Source organism: Onthophagus taurus, chromosome 11, assembly GCF_036711975.1.
Source record: "Onthophagus taurus isolate NC chromosome 11, IU_Otau_3.0, whole genome shotgun sequence".
Classification (NCBI taxonomy): domain Eukaryota; kingdom Metazoa; phylum Arthropoda; class Insecta; order Coleoptera; family Scarabaeidae; genus Onthophagus; species Onthophagus taurus.
The window spans coordinates 29157573-29176557 of NC_091976.1; the positions used below are offsets into that span (position 1 = coordinate 29157573).

The window sequence follows — 18985 nt, forward strand, 5'->3', positions numbered from 1 at the left end:
TCCAACCTAACAATTATTATACATCATTTTAAAGAGAAAGCTTTGAGCTTTAATTTAGAATAAGTCTCATTCCTTAATTTCAATGAATACGGCTTCCAGGAATTTTTAAATTAGTATCTTTTTTGACACTTAGATTATGCGAAAATGTTAGTTTTTGCTCAATATGTTTTTTCTCGATATTCTATCAGATTTTGATAATTTCTGATAAATAAATATTCAAATTTACTGCGTCCACGAAAATGTTGTAGCGTAAGTTCAAAAGAAAGAGGAAGTTGCCAAAATTGTTCTGCCAAAGCTAGACCCCACTCAAAATGTACTTTGTGCAATGTTTATTTATGTTGTAATGAAAGAAAGAACTGTTTTTGTATACTGAAAATATATTTTAATGCTTGACGGTACTCTCAAGTACCATTATCCCCCTGGAATGGGGGGATTGCATATTTTGCTAAAATTGATTCCAAAGGCCTCTACTGAATGTATTTTGATAGCGTTTTAATTCTGCCACAAAGTTTCAACATTTTTGACTTCTTGGGACACAAAGGGTTAAAGATGATCATCAGATCAACAACCTTCACGAATACATAAATAGGCTGCACCCCAAAATTAATTTTACAGTGGAAACTGAATCGAAAACCAGATCAATTTTTTCGATTTCACACTTAACGTTGTCAAAATAAAATAAAATTTGATATATACAGAAAACCTACCCAAACCAGTACTATTATACCATATGATTCGTACCACGATCACAACCAAAAATTTGCAACTTTTAGATCGTACATACATAGAGTCTTCACCTCGAATCTATATAAGAACAACAAGAAATACAAAAGGAATTCCAAATTATCCAACAAATTGCTACCGAAAATGGTTTTAGACACCAACAAATTAAAAGACTAGAAAAAACAACTTCTCTTCACAACACAAAAAACGCAGAAACTACTACAATATATATACAACAACAATATAATAATGTCTTTCAAGAAAAAGAACACCATTAGAAATTTGTTGATTAACAACAAAGACAGAACACCTCTATTATCCAAGAGAGGAGTTTATATGTTACAATCTGATACATGTTCAGCAACATATGTAAATGAAACTGGGAGAAGCCTGCAAACCAGAATTAAAGAACATAAAGTCAGCCCAAAATTCAACTTCGATAGAGATTTAACCTTCAATAACCATGTGTTTCAAGAAGATAAAAATGTTAAACTTTTACACCAATTAGAAAAATGGAAATTATCGAATCTTACGAAATTAATAGCTTTATCCTGAAGAATCCATTTCCTAAACTAAATAAATACAATTCAATTAAAAATTAATAATATGTGCAAGTGAACGAGAGAAATGAGCTTGGTGGCGGCCCATTTTCTGCACCACTTACACCCCACGCCCCTTAAACTAAACTTATTAGTTATCTACTTTACCCACAATTCATCTTGTCACTGTGAACTTGAATTTAACCTCTAATATCGAGACTTGATTTATAAATTCAATGTTTAACAACAGTTTTATTTTAATGATATCAAGTTCATTCTAATTAACTAGTTAAGAACCTTTGTTTGCAGATATCTTAATGTGAATATTGTATATGTTTTGCAAAGTTTTAATGTTGACGTGAGTTTAATTTTTAAGTTTTTTTATATACATTATTTTCAATGCTACTTTAACCTTAATTTTTTCTAATGTTACTATCTTATATTTTTGTACATTGTAGGGTCTAATCTACTGATGAAGAGCAGGGCCCGAAACCAGGATAAATTAATAAATTATCACCAAAATATCATTACATAATTTTTCTTTTAAAATATTAACACATGGTGAAAATGGATATATCCTATTACAATAATATAAATATTGTTATCAAGAATTACCTTGTAGCCTATGCTGAGAAGTTGAGTTCCAGCTTTCATACTATCTCAAAGACTTCCGATTTGCTCTTGATCCATCTTTGACTATTCTTCGTAGTCTTAAAGCCTCATAGATGCCTAAGGCAAACATTTCTTCGAGAATCAGGTACCATGAGAGATGCCTGAAAAAAGAAAAAGAATACTTTAAAGATGTTAAATGATACTAGATTACAATGTTTATTGATTAAGACAGCATTGAGGCTTGTTGGTGTATCCCAAAATGGTAATTATTGGTCAAAATCACCTCTGGGTTATTAGAGAAAGCAATGATAAATTAGTAACAACAAAGGAGATGTTTACCATAAACTTCGAATACTTTTGACAATATAAAAATCTTATTGGTGTGTATCAAAATGGTATTAATCGATTGGAAACACCTTCAGATTACTTGAAGAAGCTAAGATAAGTTAATAATACTAAAAAAATATTTTACAGAAAGTTCAAAAATTTCTGAAAATGAAAAAAAATGATTAAATACAACTTTAGGAGAATGGCAGAATTAAAAAATAATATTGTGAAGTTGTTACAAAGTATTTCAAAGATACCAGGAAATAATAAAAGCTTGTTGGTGTATGTCAAAATGGTACTAATTGATTGAAAACACATTTAGATTATTTCATGAACCCAAAATAAGTTGATAACACTGAAGGAATTGAATACCTGCTCAATGCGCCTCACCTCCATGTGTGCAAATGATTTAAGTACATTTTCTCTAATGTTATTAAAGACTTAGACGTTCGTCCGAGTCCTTTACTAAAGCATTGCCTATAATTTCTATGTATAATGCCTTTGTAAATAGTATTTTGTGTTTCGGAATCCTCACTATGTTATTATGTTAATAGAATAGAGAAAATTTAGATTAAGTTTCTGAAATACCTTTCCTATCGATTTCGGCATCCTTATACAAATTGTGCCAAATCTACCATATGCCCACGCTTCAGCAGCGTAGATATTGCAGTGATGGTTATTACAACTTCCCATATTTTCTCTCAAGAATTGACTTGCATGTTCCTCCTCGTCGGTTACAATATGATTTCTTATTTTACACACCAACAGCTCAAACCAGTTCTTATAAGAATTCTCCAATCATATGGATGGAAAGAGCATTATGTAGGTTGGACATACTTGTCCTCACGCCAAACAATTTTAGACGTGTTATTCGAAGCGCCATACTCAGTTTTGTACCCATTTCAGTTTTTTTTAAGTTATATATGTATAGTATAGTTGTGAGGTAGCTCCTAATGGGACTTGTCCTGATGAGTCCTAGATGAGAGTCCAAATGAGAGGCTAATTGCTCGAAAGGCTTTAAGATCCCATTCTTTGGTATAAAGGTTACTGTAACCCTCCTCCAGCTAATGGGGGCTAAACCTTCATCAAGTGTGTTTTCATATCTTCTAGGCTCTATTGAAGAAGAGCAGGAAGATACCATCGAGTCCGAGTTGGATCCATCAACTCGTTCTGTACAACCTGGTTGGGTATCTGCCAGTCATGTTTGGTAGGAGAGTTGTTTAATTCCACTTGGTGTAGAAGCGTTGAAAAATCTTGCAGAGAACCTGGAAAATTAACATCCATTAGTAAAATGATTCTTCTGCATCCTTGGCAAAACTGCCCTCGTTCTTTTTTAGAATAGTGATAGAGAGATAGTACAGTGATAAGGAAACATTTAAAGTAGGGTTTGCAGCGCGCCGCGAAGTGATGGGGAAGAAAGTAGCCAACTTGCCAAGACCTGCATAATTTGATATTTAGTTTACAATGGAGCGTTTTCAAGCCTATTTTCAAAACGGTGAGATTTCGGCAAACGGGCAAATCATAGGTCCATATTTTTTTGAAAATGAGGCTGAAAATGCCGTTACCGTTAATTCTGTACGATACGTTGCAATGATTCAGAATTATCTAACACCACAACTTGAAGGCCTTCCAGGGAATGAAGACACACTTTTTCAACAAAACGGGGCAACAAGTCACACTACAAGAATTTCAATGAATGCTGTATTTGCTTTGAAACGGCGATATCAGTTGGCCCCCTCGGTCTCCCGACCTAACCCCCTGCGACTTCTTTCTTGCAGAACTTCTTTATGCAAAACTTTTAGACACGACTCCTAGAACGCATAAATTTGAGGAGGATATTTGGCGGATGTAGTATTCAAAAAATAATTTTTTTGACTTTGTAAACCAAATTATGGCAAATCATGCAGGTCTTGGCAAGTCGGCTACTTTCTTCCCTACCTTAAATCTTTCCTTTTCACTTCCGAACCCTGTATTTCGTTAAGGCAAAAACCTCTCCAGCCTTGTCGCTTCTTTTGACGTACCAGACGTTTGAATTCTGACTGGTGAGTTTTAAACACAGTCTAGTTTGTTTTGCTTTATTAAAAGCCTTCTTGCAGGTGAACCTCAGTGAATGGAGATGGGAGATCTTTCACCTTCACTCTTCTCTCAGGAGATGCACTGTGGAAAGCCTGAATCAGTGTGTCACAAAAACATCCCTACGATACTTAATGAGGCATTTGAGACACTTATGGGTTCTTAATTCCATCTTTAAGATACAGTAATCAAATTTTTTTATGTCCATCATTTTTTGGCATAGCTACTTGTATACGAAATTCCAAGTCTACCTCATTTTCAGGTATTCTAATGTGCTATTTCAGATCCTCACACGATTATTTCCTTACATTTTCAGAAATCTGTTCAAAAACACAAGGGTCCACAAATTTTAAATATGTCACGTTATGCTGTAAATGTTATTATGTAAAGTTACAAAAAAATTCTAAATATTCATTTATCTACCTCTGACATCCTCAACCCATCCTACGTTTTTTGTTAATATATTAAACCAGTCTAAAAAAAAATCATTCTTGTTGTAGCGCCATCTCTTAATGGAAAGATTCTTATTTTATTTCTAGGGTACTAATTTAGCTTGTAACGATTTCTTTACTTTATTTTTATTTCTATTCACAAATAGATGGAGCTCCACAAAACGATCAATTTTCCACAATCAAGATTTCATCCTAAAAATTTATATACAAAGGTTGAAATTAGATAACTAATCTTACTCAAAAATTTTATTTCTTACATAAACTTACGCACATAAAACAACAAAAGAAAATCTTGTAACATTCCATATTATTTATGTTGTTGAAACAATTATGAAAATAATAACCTTTCCTAAGTTATCTTGAGATTCAAACACACCACAACGGTAATCAAATATTTAATAGTTACAAAAAAAAAAACAAATTGATAGATAACAATAGGTATACAAAGTAATTTACATTTACATGTAAAATATATTTCTCGAGAGCGTCATGGATAAATTATTTAATAAAGACCTACTGCTCAAAATAAGTACTAAATAAAAATTATTAATTAATATTTTCCAAGGTATTTTCCTAGAGGTGTTGCCACATCGTTGGTAATATATTGCTGATATTACTCGATTCGATCGAACGTGCAATTTCCTCGTGAATCGTGTGATTCAACCACATGTTTTGGAACTTTTTGTACAAATCTTGGCTAAGTTTTAGAGGGTTACCACGTTTCAAACCTTGATCTGTTTCTCCATAATCGTCTAAATACGGCGGTGCTAACAACAAACCGCGATTTGGGCTGGCTAAGAATAAAATTTCACAATCCCTTATACGCAAAAAGATACCAACTCCAGCCCCACATTTATACGCGTGATAATTACAAGCCCCAACAACAACTTTGTTTACCTCAGTTTGACAACAATAGTTTTGCGAACAAAGAATTTCCCCGCAAACTAAGCACATCGTAGGATTTCTTGAATCATCATGATCCCTGTTTGGGCAAGTAAACGAAGAAACCGTGTTAATTAATTCGCTGTAATCGACTGGTAATTCTACCAATTTGTTTATAGCTAAAGGTTCTAAAGGTTGCGGTGCTGGTTTTTGGCAAGTTAATAAAGATTTTAATTCGGGGTGTTTTAACCAATTATTAACTAAGTAAAGTACTTTATCTTCTATAAATAAATCGTTAATATCAGTTGGTAATCCCAAGTATACGCAAATATTTTCGTAAGTATCACCTCCAACTTCAGTTAGAATTTCCCCTGGGGGGTGATCAGTTAGATGTTGATACAATAAAACCATACAACGTAAAAAGGGGATACACGCCCTTTTAATTTCGTCGTAGTAATATTTCCAATCATCGCATTCTTTCGTTAATATCGAAATAATTTTAGGTGTATAATCAATAACTTCGCCGTCTACTTCCATTGATCGATCGCCGTCATTTAAACTTTTTAATACTAAGATCTTAACGATATGAACGGTTAAAAGTAACCTAGCAGTGTGTAATTCTAAAGTTCCTCCGGTTGGTATACACAAATTTTTGCCACTGGTGAAAATACTAGGCAAAGAAAATGTTAATGAGACTAAAAATCCAAAAGAATCCCATTCAAGAATCGATGGATCATCTTCACGACACGCTATTAATAAAGATAGAAGTTTCGCGGCGTGTGATGCTATCACTTTATCGGTCAAACAGGTATTTCCTAACACAGCCATAACCCTAACGAGAGATTCAATACAATCTCGATGTCTGCTCGATAAATTCCCCAATAAAGGTTTATTTGCGTCACGCAATATCATTTCAATAGTGTGAATCGTGTAGGCGCATGATTTCCAAGCCATTGGTGCTATTCTGCGGTCATCTGGGTGTGATCCAACATTTAAACCTCTTGTATATGGCGCTTGGGCGTACAAATCGATTATTTCTTGTAAATTATCCGATAACTCAACAGAAGAAATCGGGAATATTTCTTTAAAGCTTTCTTTTTTATCACCTAACGATTGCAACTCTTCAAAATTCGGTGGTATACAAATTTGGTGCATTCGATCCTCGCAAGATTCGCCGCAATCTAAATAATTTCCTATATTTTCGCATTCCAAACAAGGGTTACTCGCGGTTTCTTTGCAATGAAACGATCCGTGGCAAGTCCCTTTAGTTTGGCGTACTATATCGTTAATGGCCGTTAACCATTCGGAAAAATTAACGGGTTCCCCTTCTTTGGAGGGCGAATGAAAATTAGTTAAAGAAGGTAAAAGGGGAATAGCCGTGTTGCTTAAACATTCGCAAAGAGGGCATAAAAATTCTTGTTTTTCAATATCAAAACTAGCGGGGTGTCGTAATCTATATGGTCTTCTGTTTTCTTTTTGCATCACATTAACGAAGTAGCGTTGCCAACAAGCGCTGTGCATAACATGGCCGCAAGTGCTTGTGTATGGGGCGGGACCTAAATCTGAATTTAAAAATAGTGGGTCCCCACAATCGTGTTCTACGTTTCTATTTCGGCATAAAACCGTTGCTTGGTGTACGAAAGCGGCTAAAACTAAAGCAGGCCCTTCCGCGGTTACTTTTTGTTCTTCTTGGCATAAAATACAAACGTAGTATTTATCAGGAACTGAGGGTATTTTTTTGTGTTTTCCCAACAAAGCGGTGTTGTTGTTTTCGAGTTTTTCATCGATAATACTAGAGGGTTCACCCAATTTTATGTTGGATTGTTCTTTATCGGTTAATTCTGAATTAGTTTCTTGAAATAATTTCGCGTGTTCTTTAATAAACGAGTTTTGCATCGCGGCCATTTGGGCCATAATTTTCTCGCGTCTTTGCGCGGCTAATTTCGCCCTGCGTTCTTTTTCTTTATCCTCTTTTTCTTGTTCGCTCTCCATCGAGATTTGTTCGGATGCCACCTCAACGTTCTTCCCGACTTGTTTATATAAATTTAACGTCCATTTAATTAGATCTTTATGGGCCTCAACTCTCGGGCTTTTCGATAACTCCTCTAATAAATATTGTAGTTTGTATTTAACGGATTTTTCGCTAAATATTAAAAACGGGTAATAACCGGTTTGTTCTTCTTGCAAAGCGTATCCGATTAGGTGAAGAACTTTGTGGAGTTGTAACTCGGAGAAACTCACGGCGCGTAAATTCACTGATCGCTCTAAAACTGTTTGCATGATGTGTAACATTACGTCGCATTGTAATAAGTTTACGATTAAACTGAAGTTTTCGCTTAATTTTGGGAGTTGGGGTGGGGGGCAACATTCTAATTCGCCCGCGGCTTTGCGCCGCTTTCTTTGTGCCTCCTCGGATTTTGAAAGTTCTTCTCTTGTGTAGTGATAAAAGAAAATGTTGTATTGTTCGAAATAAGGGTCTTTTAATTCGTAAACGCCTTGCCCGGTTCCTTGGGTGGGTTTTTTAAATTTCGCGATGTCATGGGTCACGTCATCGATTCCGGTGTCGCGGGGAACGATGTTTTCAGGGACTATTTTGTATAATTCGGAATGAAGTAAAGGTTTGATGCATAAATGTTGGATGATTTCTTTTTTGATTCGTTCTTGTTGCGAAACTTTGCTAATCCCGGGAACCCAACGCTCCCCGATTATAACGATAAGTAATTGAAGGAATTCTTCAACAAGCGTGATTGTTTGTCGAATACTATCTTCCTCGCTTTGTTTTGGGTTACCACTTTCGAAATTTAAACTCGCCCATTGGCACAAATTATATTTATTTAACAAGTGTATCATGAAATCGTTACTTTCAATTAACGTAGCCCCAATTTGCAACAAAATTATATCCCTATCTAACATCTCACTTCGACACTTCGCGTTATGATAAAAATAAAGTTGATTTAATAACGCGTAACCGTTTCTTCTCCACATCCCGGCGTGCACTTGCGCGATCATAACTTGGGTTCGCAAAACCGGCTCAATAATCTCAACGGGAGTCGGTTTATCGATTTTAAATTCAGCCCCATCAAAAGACAAGTTATATTTTTCCAAGTGTAAGTGCAACCCAGCCAAAAATCTCGATAAAGGGAGATGAATCGAAACCGGTTTTGACGCAACATCGTAATGAAGACAGGTCACTGTATGATCGGCTAATTCGCGTATATCAAGACTCGTAGAGAGCTCATTACAAGGATGATCGTGTAATTGTTTCAAAGTTAATCGATAAGCTTTAATCAAAACAACCCGATCACTCCCACACCACTCCAAAGCCAAAGAAATACAATAAGCGAGTTTAATGTGTAAATTAAAAGCGGTTTCCCACTCTGGCTCATACTCCATGTGTTGCCCAACTTGTCGCACGACCGAATCCATTCCTTGCATCATCGTTAATAACTTTAATAAAAGCGATAATCCTTGCAAAAAATTAATGCGTAAATCGTCGCTCCATTCCTGCGGAACCGAACTTAATAAATATCGCAAATCATAAAGCATGTATTGAGCCCGTTTAAACGTTTGGCTAGTCGCGTTTCTTTCAAACTCGAGTTTACCGTTTTTATTGCATTTTCTGCTACACTCCGAAATGAAAGTGTTCAATAAAATAAATAGAGCGTCATCGTTTGCAATTAAATGATGAGCGATCGTTGGGACGGTGAAAATTTGCACCGAAAGTGACGAGATTGAAAAGGTGTGTTCGTGATCGTCTTTAATAAAATCTTTCATGACGTTTCCAAAGTTTTTCATAAAAATTTTCGCGAAAGCTTTTTTATTTTCGTACTCTAATAACATCCCGGATATAATTAAAGTGTGCCAATGCGTTCTCGCGCTTTTCCACAGTTGAGAATCGCGGAGTAAAATTCCTTTAATTATACACGGATCCGCTTGTTGTGGTTTTAAAGCGATTTCAGAAAAAATCGATCGAAATCCTTCGCCGTGCCCCAAAAATGTTTGCAACCACGATAAAAGTTTCATCGCAAAAATTTGATGGGCCACAACGTGAGCGTGAACAACTAAAACTTTTAACGGTTTATTCCCATGTCTTGAGGTGTATTTCTCAATTTCAGATTTTAAATTACTACAATGTTGAAAATCGGAACATTTAACGATAGCTCTACCTTCCCTATCGATATTTGTAACGTATTCAATTGCAGTTCTTTGTGGGCATTTAATAACGCGATTTAATGTGCTAATAACTTGTTCGAAGGTGTGGCTTTCGTCGTTATACAAAACCGTACAATATGCGTCGAAAAGATCGTCTTCATCTAGATTTGATTTTAATCCAAAATCGGCTGAATGTTCCAGCGTTAATAAATTATACGCATACCATAAAACAGCATCATAAACAATTCTCGTTCTTTCAACCAAACTTTCCGGAAGTTGTACGTGTAATTGTTCATGTTGAAGTCCTAAAGCGTGAGTTTCACAATATGGATCTTTCTTCCACGCTTCGGTATCGCCACAATCGCAACAACCCCCACCGCACGAAGCCCCCATCTTGTATTTGTGATTTCGATGCTCGGATTTTTTGAAACAATTAACGCACAAAACGCACGTGTTATCCATCCCGCATTCTCTACAACTATAAGTTGGCTCGCCGTGTTTAAAAACGCGCCCGCAAACTGACGGTTTTTTATCTTTTTCCGTTAATTGTTGCCAAACCGCGACCGGATCTCCATTACAAATGAATTCTTCTAAAGGTTGAAATAACTTTCGGGATGCTTCGTCTTCGTTAAAATTAAAATGAAGGCAATTATCGTTCATCCCAGGACTGTAAAGGCGAGGGACCCAAGTGCGCCAATACTCTTTGAAGTGCGAACTTGATAAAACACCTTCTTCAAACTTTTCCATCCATTTCTTTACTATTTCTTTCGTTACCATTTCTTGATCTGATATCATCTCGACGTCGACTATATCGTCCATTTTTTATTTTTTCTAAAACAAAATTTAATTTAATTAATAAAAAAATTTTTTTATTGTATTTACTCATTCAATAAACAAATATTTAAATTAACCTTTGTTTCATTTATTAAAGTACACAAAGTATAAATAAATATGTAGTGCTTTCACACCAAAGTAGGGTATTATTTATAATTTGTTGCGAAACATTAATCTCGCAACGTGCGATTAATAGATCAAGTTCTACCAGTTTATTTTTTTACGACTTGGAGTGAAACCAACTTAAAAATCTTTGAATATTTGATTTATAAATTTAAAACTAAAAACACTAATTTACAAGAAAAATCTCGAAGACTGATATTTTTTTTATAACGTAGAATGTTGTGTTGATTCTGAAACTGTCTTCAGTTTTTCTTCATCACGTCTAGTTTTTGAGATATATCCAAAATTAATAAAATTATTACAAACAACTTTTTTTAATAAAGAGGTATTTTAACTGTTCCAGGCACTAAGTACTAATGATGGTATAAAGTTGCAAGTAAAAATGAAATTAGAATATAAAAATAAAACACAATTTATGAACTTTACACTTGCAGAGATTATTTAATTTCTATCGGAACCGGTTTCGAAGTTTATAACTTCATCTTCAGCCGAAAATGTCAGAAAGTGAACCCAACAGGTATAATCATTTGAAATTTGAAATGTTGAAAAATTTGTTAAATCATCAAATAATAGCGAGAATATAAAATATGCGTCGTTAAATTTGTGGTGCAAATGCGTGGTGCGTTATAACAACATTACAATGAAATGTTACAGCAAATGAGGTATTAAAGATTAGATGTCTCTGTCTGTTCTTGGCGGAGCGAGAAGAAAAGACTCAGGAGCGTTTTTGATTCATTGATTTTGTTGAGTTGTTTTAGGTTGTAGCAAAATAACGAAGAGTCCGATTTATGCCATCAATATCTCAAAATGTTCATCTGGATCTCTACTTCCATGTTCATATAGCTACAGAAGCACACTATGCAAAATAAAAAATATACTGAACATGAACCATTACTATGCTTTTTAATTAACGATTTTCTACGTTTTTGGGTATATCTCGAAAACTGGACGTGATGGAGAAAAACTGAAGACAGTTTCAGAATCAGCACAACATTTTACGTTATAAAAAAATATCACAGTCTTCGAGGCAAAAATTGATTAAAATTTGTAAACTACTATAATTAATCTAATTAAATTAATTACGCAAAACTAAGCGGATAAAGAGATAGAGGTTCAAACATCCCCGTGATGTAGTCCAAGATAAGTAAATCGTAATCTACAAGATACACAACAACACAGTGAGAGGCCTATCAAGTACTGATAAACTGTAATAACAGTTATATAACATTTACTTTCTCACGGTTTTATTCCTCCCACCACTTTTCCGAATACATATTTAAAATTAGAAGTGAATATAACTCAAACCAATTCCTTGCAAGTCAATAATTTCTAAAACGCAAAAATTAATCCCGTTTATTACTAAAGAAAAAAATTTTAGGTGTGCAATTATCAAATTAAAAAGGATTTGAACGAGAGATGCAACTGAGAATTCATTCAACTCGTCTATAAAACTTACAATTTTTTGAAAAATTGAATTCAAACTTGAAACATTCACAATTTATAAAAGAAGGTATGTACTATTACATAAACAAAACTGTGCTTGAAAAACTTTATGCATTTTTGAGATAATAATTATTGAACTGAACCCCAATTACACAAAGTTAATATTCTTATTAAATTATATTTTTATACGATTTATAAAAAAAAGTATGTATAGGATGTCCCAAATTCGTTGTCCGAATAGGCTATCTTCGAACCTAAAAGAGATAGAAAAAAAGTAGCTTACGTTATACCTTCGCATTCATTCTAAAAAATTGTAGTATATTTTAAAAAATAACGTTGCTTAATGATAACCATATATTAGTATTATGATAAAAAAATCAAGGACAGTAGAATCTAACAGGACAGCTACATCCATTGTTGTTTTGTAGCCCACTACGGGTTGGTTGCCCGAACTCTACGTCACATTATTTGCCACGCCCAGTTAACTGTCATTGTGTTCTATGTGTTTGCTGTTGTGATTTTAAAGGTTATATAATAGGCATTAATACGTCTAAAAAACTTCAAAAATATAAAAGCTTTCCTACTCTGCACGACATGGCACCAGTATAACGTCATAGTGCAATTAAGTGTAAGTAAGTGCAAGGTTATGGCAACTGAGTGCAGGTTAGAAAAGTGTGTAAAGCGTGATCGCAACGAATAGGTTTTTATCAAAAAAGTTTATAATATTTGAAATGGACGAACAGATGAGATGAAATCATCGCAGAATGTTTTTTGTGTAGGGATTCATCCGACAGTAATGTAGAATCAATTAATATATGTTCTTATAGAATTGTCAAGCACGTGAGGACAACCATAAAAAATTATTGCACTGAAGTAAAAATAAAACAATTTGGACATAAATAATTGATTTTATCTCCATCTTCATTTATTACAAAACACGCTTCCAAATATTCCGCCATTTTAGTTACACTGAATTGCACTGCACCTATTGAACTTAATCGAAAGCAAGTACAACAAAATCTGCACTAACTTGTACCGGCTACACGAAATTGCACTGCGTATGAGTGCAACTGCACTAAACTACACTATCCCCAACATCTACACTAAACTGCATAGTGCAAGTAGTGCAGTCCCAACGAACAAAGCTAAAGATTTACTTTTGAAGTTAATATGAATACGTTTATGATTAAGTTACTTTGAGGTAGGTTAGTTTTGTTTACAAATGTCAATCAACTCTGAAAAAAATATTGGGTAACGTTATGATAGGTCAGTTTCCTTTTGTACCCCAATTATAGCGTGAAGGAATGTTAAGACTGGTAGCTCTCTTTTGAAACTCCATTAAAGCGTGAAGGAATGTTAAGACAGGTTAGTTTTCTTTTGAACCCCAATTATAGCGTGAAGACCCTCCAATTAAAGCGTGAAGAAATGTTAAGACAGGTAGTTTTCTTTTGACACCCCATGAAAGCATGAAAGAATGTTAAGACAGGTAGGTTTCTTTTGAACCCCAATTATAGCGTGAAGAAACTCCAATTATAGTGTAAAGGAATGTTGAGTAAGGTTAGTTTTGTTTTGAACCCCAATTATAGCGTGAAGAAACTCCAATTAAAGCGTGAAGGAATGTTAAGACAGGTAGTTTTCTTTTGACACCCCACGAAAGTGCGAAGGAATGTTAAGAGAGGTAATTTTCTTTTGAACCCTAATTATACCGTGAAGAAACTCCAATTATAGCGTGAAGAAATGTCGGTTTTCTTTTGTACCCCAATTAAAGCGTGAAGGAATGTCAAGACAGGTAGTTTTCTTTTGAAACCTCAATTATAGCGTGAAGGTATGTTAGTATAGGTCAGTTTTGTTTACGGCTGTCAATCACCCCGGAAAAAAATTTTTGGGTAAGGTTAATTTTTCATAATTTTCGAAATTCATTGTAAAATTTTTAGCAATCGATTGCTATGGCGGTAATTAGAGGGGCGTGGATTGACTGTTAGCGTCAAAATTGACGTGTTACATGTCTACTTCCCATAGTAATGGACTGCCACCAAAGCTACTGTCATCGTTAGTAGCATTATATGTAAAGCCGACGTTACACGTAGCAATCGACTGCTATGGCAGTAACTACAGATGGGAGTGGTTTGACTGTTAGCGTCAAAATTTACGTGTTACGTGTCTATTTCCCATAGTAATGGACTGCTACCAAAGTTATTGTAATTGCTAGTAGCGTTATATGTAAAGTGTGGGTCACACCAGTCGCGAGTTATGGAAGCAGCTACTGCCATCAGCAGCCATCAAGTAGCTTGGTGTGAGCATAAAATTCGCCGCTGGCACCGCCTTGTGAGTATTCGTCAGCGGCTGGTGAAATTGGACATGTTCTATTTTGGTAGCCAGGCAACAGCGACTCATGAAAGTACTGAGAAAAGTAGAAGTGGTAAAGTACTGATTGTGAGTAAAACAAAGCGATACACTGTTGAACCCAAATTGTTCATCACAGTCCTGAAGAGTGCATTCAAAACAACTGGATTGGACCCAAAAAGGCATAAACTTAGGATAGCTTTGGAGATTGAGGGGTTGATAGCTGTGTATATCTTGGCTATGAGGTTCGTGTATCGAGAGATAATCAAACAAACGAACTAAACAGAAGGATCACACTCTTATGGGCAGCCTATGAGAAACTTAGAGACATCTTCAGGGAAAAGGCCAAGGAAGGCTTTCAATCAATGCGTGTTTCCGGTTGTGACATACGGCTCCAAAACTTTAATATTAACGATAGCCACTGCCAGGAGGGTCCAAGTAACGCAAAGATAGAGGGAGAGGTCGATCCTGAGTGTAACTCTGAAGGACTATATACGAAATGAAGAAGAAATGACGTAAATGATGTGGTCAACATTGTGGCAAAGCTTAAGTGGAACTGTGGACAAGTGGACAAAACGGTTGCTTGAGTGGAGACCGTAAGCGAACAGACGAAGTAGACGTCAAAAGAATTACCAACAATTGGATTCAGACAGCACAGAATAGAATCAAATGGAACAGAATAGGGGACGTCTTTGATTGTTGATAATTCCTCGTCTTCAACGTCCATTTCATCATCTTAATCTTCATTTTTTTTTTTGGAATCTGACATATTTTCACTGGTATCAGTTTTATACGCACTGTTTGTGTATTTACCCTGTGTCGGAAAAATACCCATTTTAGAAATGCCTACCTGCCGAATATTTACCCAGCGCCTATCACTTATAATCTCTGATTGGGGTTCAGTTGGCAGTGATGCTCGTTAAGTACTTCTAAACTAAGCACACTCACACCCACCCTTAACAACTGCTTAATTAATTGTTAGAGTGGACCCACAGACGATATGGTTGTTGAAAGCGACTAAACGAAATAGCAGGCAGTGTGACCGAATTGCCCGTGCTGCTTACAGTGCTACTGCCCGCCGCTGATCAGCAGCCTAGTCACTGTATAACCAGAAGTGACGCTGGATGTATCCCGCCAAATCTGTCGCCATATTGTTGCGAGGAAGCAAGGTATTGCTGCTATTGGTGGTAAATTAAGTTGTTACAGTGCCATTCACAGAGGTCATAAAACGAGACGCCGCATCAAATAAATCGTCAGTGTCATTTCTGGTTATTCTGTGGCCTAGTGTGACTCGCGCTTAAAGCCGACGTTACACGTAGCAATCGACTGCTATGGCAGTCACTACAGAGGGGCGTGGTTGACTGTTAGTGTCAAAATGTACGTAATATCTATTGCCATTATAATGGACTGCTACCAAAGTTACTGTCATGGCTACAAAATTTTCTACTTTTGATATAACGTAGTTTTTTACGTTAACAGTCAAAGTTCCCTAAAGTTCTCTATACAATGTTTTAATTGGTAACTGCATCTTTGGTAATAAGCTCATAGGGCGAAAACAAAAGACAATAGCCATAAACAAAACTGTGCTTGAAAAAAAGTTAGCAACTTTTTGCAATCATTTTTAAGAAATCGCATTCTTAAGATATCTTGATAAAACATTCACTATGTTTTATCTATTCACTAGTTTTTCTTAAAATACACTGCACTTCAAAATTTTTATTTGTTTTTACAACAATAATTATTGAACTGAACCCATTTCTTTTTGTTTTCACCAACTTAACAAATTTCTACAAACATTTTCAAAAAAATCAACACATTTTGTCATCAAAAGTATTTCAGATATTGTCAATAACATGCCAGTTGATTCATCAACTTAAAATTTTTATTCCAACCTAAATTAGAATAAGTTCTGTATTGCGCAACACAGTTTGGTGGAGGAGCTTGAAGCCATGACAAAAATTCAAAGTCCACAAAACGGATTTCCTTTGCTTTTTTCATATCCAATGAAGCTAGGTAAAGATTATAGTGCAATAGATGCTATTCTCTTCAAACAAGTTTTCATTATAATAGATTTTAATCAAGATTTTGATTTAAAAAGACGTCTATGACTTCATTTATAAATCTTACATTCACATCTCTGCATTGTAATAATATTGAATCTTTTGTGCCATTCTTTTGTAATAATATCAGTACATTTAATTAATAATTTTTGTATATTTCAATTATTTATCCAGCTCCTTGAATGCAATGGCAGTTTCAAGCCAAAACTAATTAAATTTAACTTTCATTTATATAACTAAACAAATAGAATTTAATTTTCTTTGTAATATATAGGGGTAATTGTTTTATCTACATCTATTCCATTCTATTTGGTCCCAAGATACCAGTTGTTTGGAAACTCAAACTTTATTTCTGATCCAATTAATCCAAACTTTGTAGTAATTATTAAGGTTCCATTTAGTATCCAAAAAGAGGTTCTCCAATATTTAGGGTTAAATGAATTTATAAAAACTTTGAACAAAACATTAACTGTAAATAATTAAAATTTAAAAATATAAAGTGATTGTGTGAATAACACTTAATGAGATTAATTGATTAAAAATTAAATAAACACTTTAATGTACTAAATCAACTTTTTAAAAGATAATTATTAATTATGAAGGTAATCTATTAAATTGTGTGGGCAATTTGAAAATTAACATATTGTGAATTGCGACAAAGGACAATTAATTGGTAGAAAGAGAGTCTACAAGGACTAATTGCAAATGAAATCGTTACACTTTGGTATAAATTAATTCCGATACGGTGGGCTATTTATATGTATACACAAAAAAATAAGATGTTTCAAAATCTTGCAAGTCAACGTAAGACAAAGGTTTATTCAAAATTATATTATTGACCCCCTCAACAAAACACATTGTCCAGGAAGTACATTGGCGTTATGTAAATCGAAGTTTTCTAAACGGCTGTTTAAAGCAGGTGAAAATGTAGGAAGTAAAATTAGACATTTTGAATGTGTCATACTCGAAATGATCAATGGAATGCAATGAGGGAATGGCTAAAAATTGTTTAAACTTAATTCTAAAAGGAAAATCGATCACGAAAACTTACTCTTTTTCCTTATCACATTAACGATTTATTTTTAACTGGCACCGAAGCAATGAAATAATAAATACGCACTTGGACGTGTTTCACTCACCTTGTGGTGTCTCCTCTTGTCTACGTCTTTACAATTACATTTACCCTGCTTTTCGAATTGTATCACCTTGATAAGTTACAATTAGCAAAGTTTATTTATTTGTTCAACGTTGATAACGAGGGTTTATTCTGTTCACTAGCAATTTTTCGTTTACTCAATAAAAACGACACGATATATGTCATATGTAGGATTTTTCTTTTAACTTACAGTTTTCGATAACCTTAAATGTCAATGATTGTGCTACTAAATGACAGATAATCGTTCAGAGCCATCTATGTATTAAACTATTAATTAATACAAAAAAAATTAATTTTATTTAATAATTTGATAAATAATTTTGAATTTAATAGTAAGATTTAAACTATTTATTATTTTAAATTAAAAATATTTAAATTTATTTACCTTGTAGTTATTTACTTGAAATGTATAACTAATCAACAAAAAGCGCCATCTCTTGGTGTAATTGATTATTAATGTTAGAAGAAATAAATTTATGAGAAATGCAAAATTATAATACGTTTTATTACAATACTTGTATAAAATCACATACTTTTTACAATATTTAATAAATATCAACAATACCAGTTGTTTGAATAATCCATATTTGACGATTCTAAATGATCGATTTTTGGTCTCCTCATCATGGGTTTTTTATTTTTTAATAAGTTACAATTAGCAAAGTTTATTTATTTGTTCAACGTTGATAACGAGGGTTTATTCTGTTCACTAGCAATTTTTCGTTTACTCAATAAAAACGACACGATATATGTCATATGTAGGATTTTTCTTTTAACTTACAGTTTTCGATAACCTTAAATGTCAATGATTGTGCTACTAAATGACAGATAATCGTTCAGAGCCATCTATGTATTAATCTATTAATTATTACAAAAAAAATTAATTTTATTTAATAATTTGATAAATAATTTTGTATTTAATAGTAAGATTTAAACTATTTATTACTTTAAATTAAAAATATTTAAATTTATTTACCTTGTAGTTATTTACTTGAAATTAATCAACAAAAAGCGCCATCTCTTGGTGTAATTGATTATTAATGTTAGAAGAAATAAATTTATAAGAAATGCAAAATTATAATACGTTTTATTACAATACTTGTATAAAATCACATACTTTTTACAATATTTAATAAATATCAACAATACCAGTTGTTTGAATAATCCATATTTGACGATTCTAAATGATCGATTTTTGGTCTCCTCATCATGGGTTTTTTATTTTTTAATAAGTTACAATTAGCAAAGTTTATTTATTTGTTCAAC

At 33.9% G+C, this 18985-nt stretch overlaps 1 protein-coding gene across 2 annotated transcripts; it reads right to left on the bottom strand.

Moving 5' to 3' along the window:
* Positions 1-4957: 4957 nt before the first annotated feature.
* Positions 4958-17904, bottom strand: LOC111418132 (Ubr1 ubiquitin ligase). 2 transcript variants are annotated; one of them, XM_023050955.2, is made up of 2 exons: positions 17703-17904; positions 4958-10591 (listed from the first exon to the last, which is right to left on the bottom strand). In XM_023050955.2, exon 2 carries the CDS (start codon positions 10577-10579, stop codon positions 5300-5302), a length of 5280 nt encoding a protein of 1759 aa, XP_022906723.2. In that variant the 5' UTR covers positions 10580-10591; positions 17703-17904; the 3' UTR covers positions 4958-5299. The 2 variants fall into 2 exon arrangements, with proteins under 2 accessions (XP_022906723.2, XP_022907463.2); XM_023051695.2 differs by lacking the exon at positions 17703-17904 and adding an exon at positions 17615-17696.
* Positions 17905-18985: the final 1081 nt, after the last annotated feature.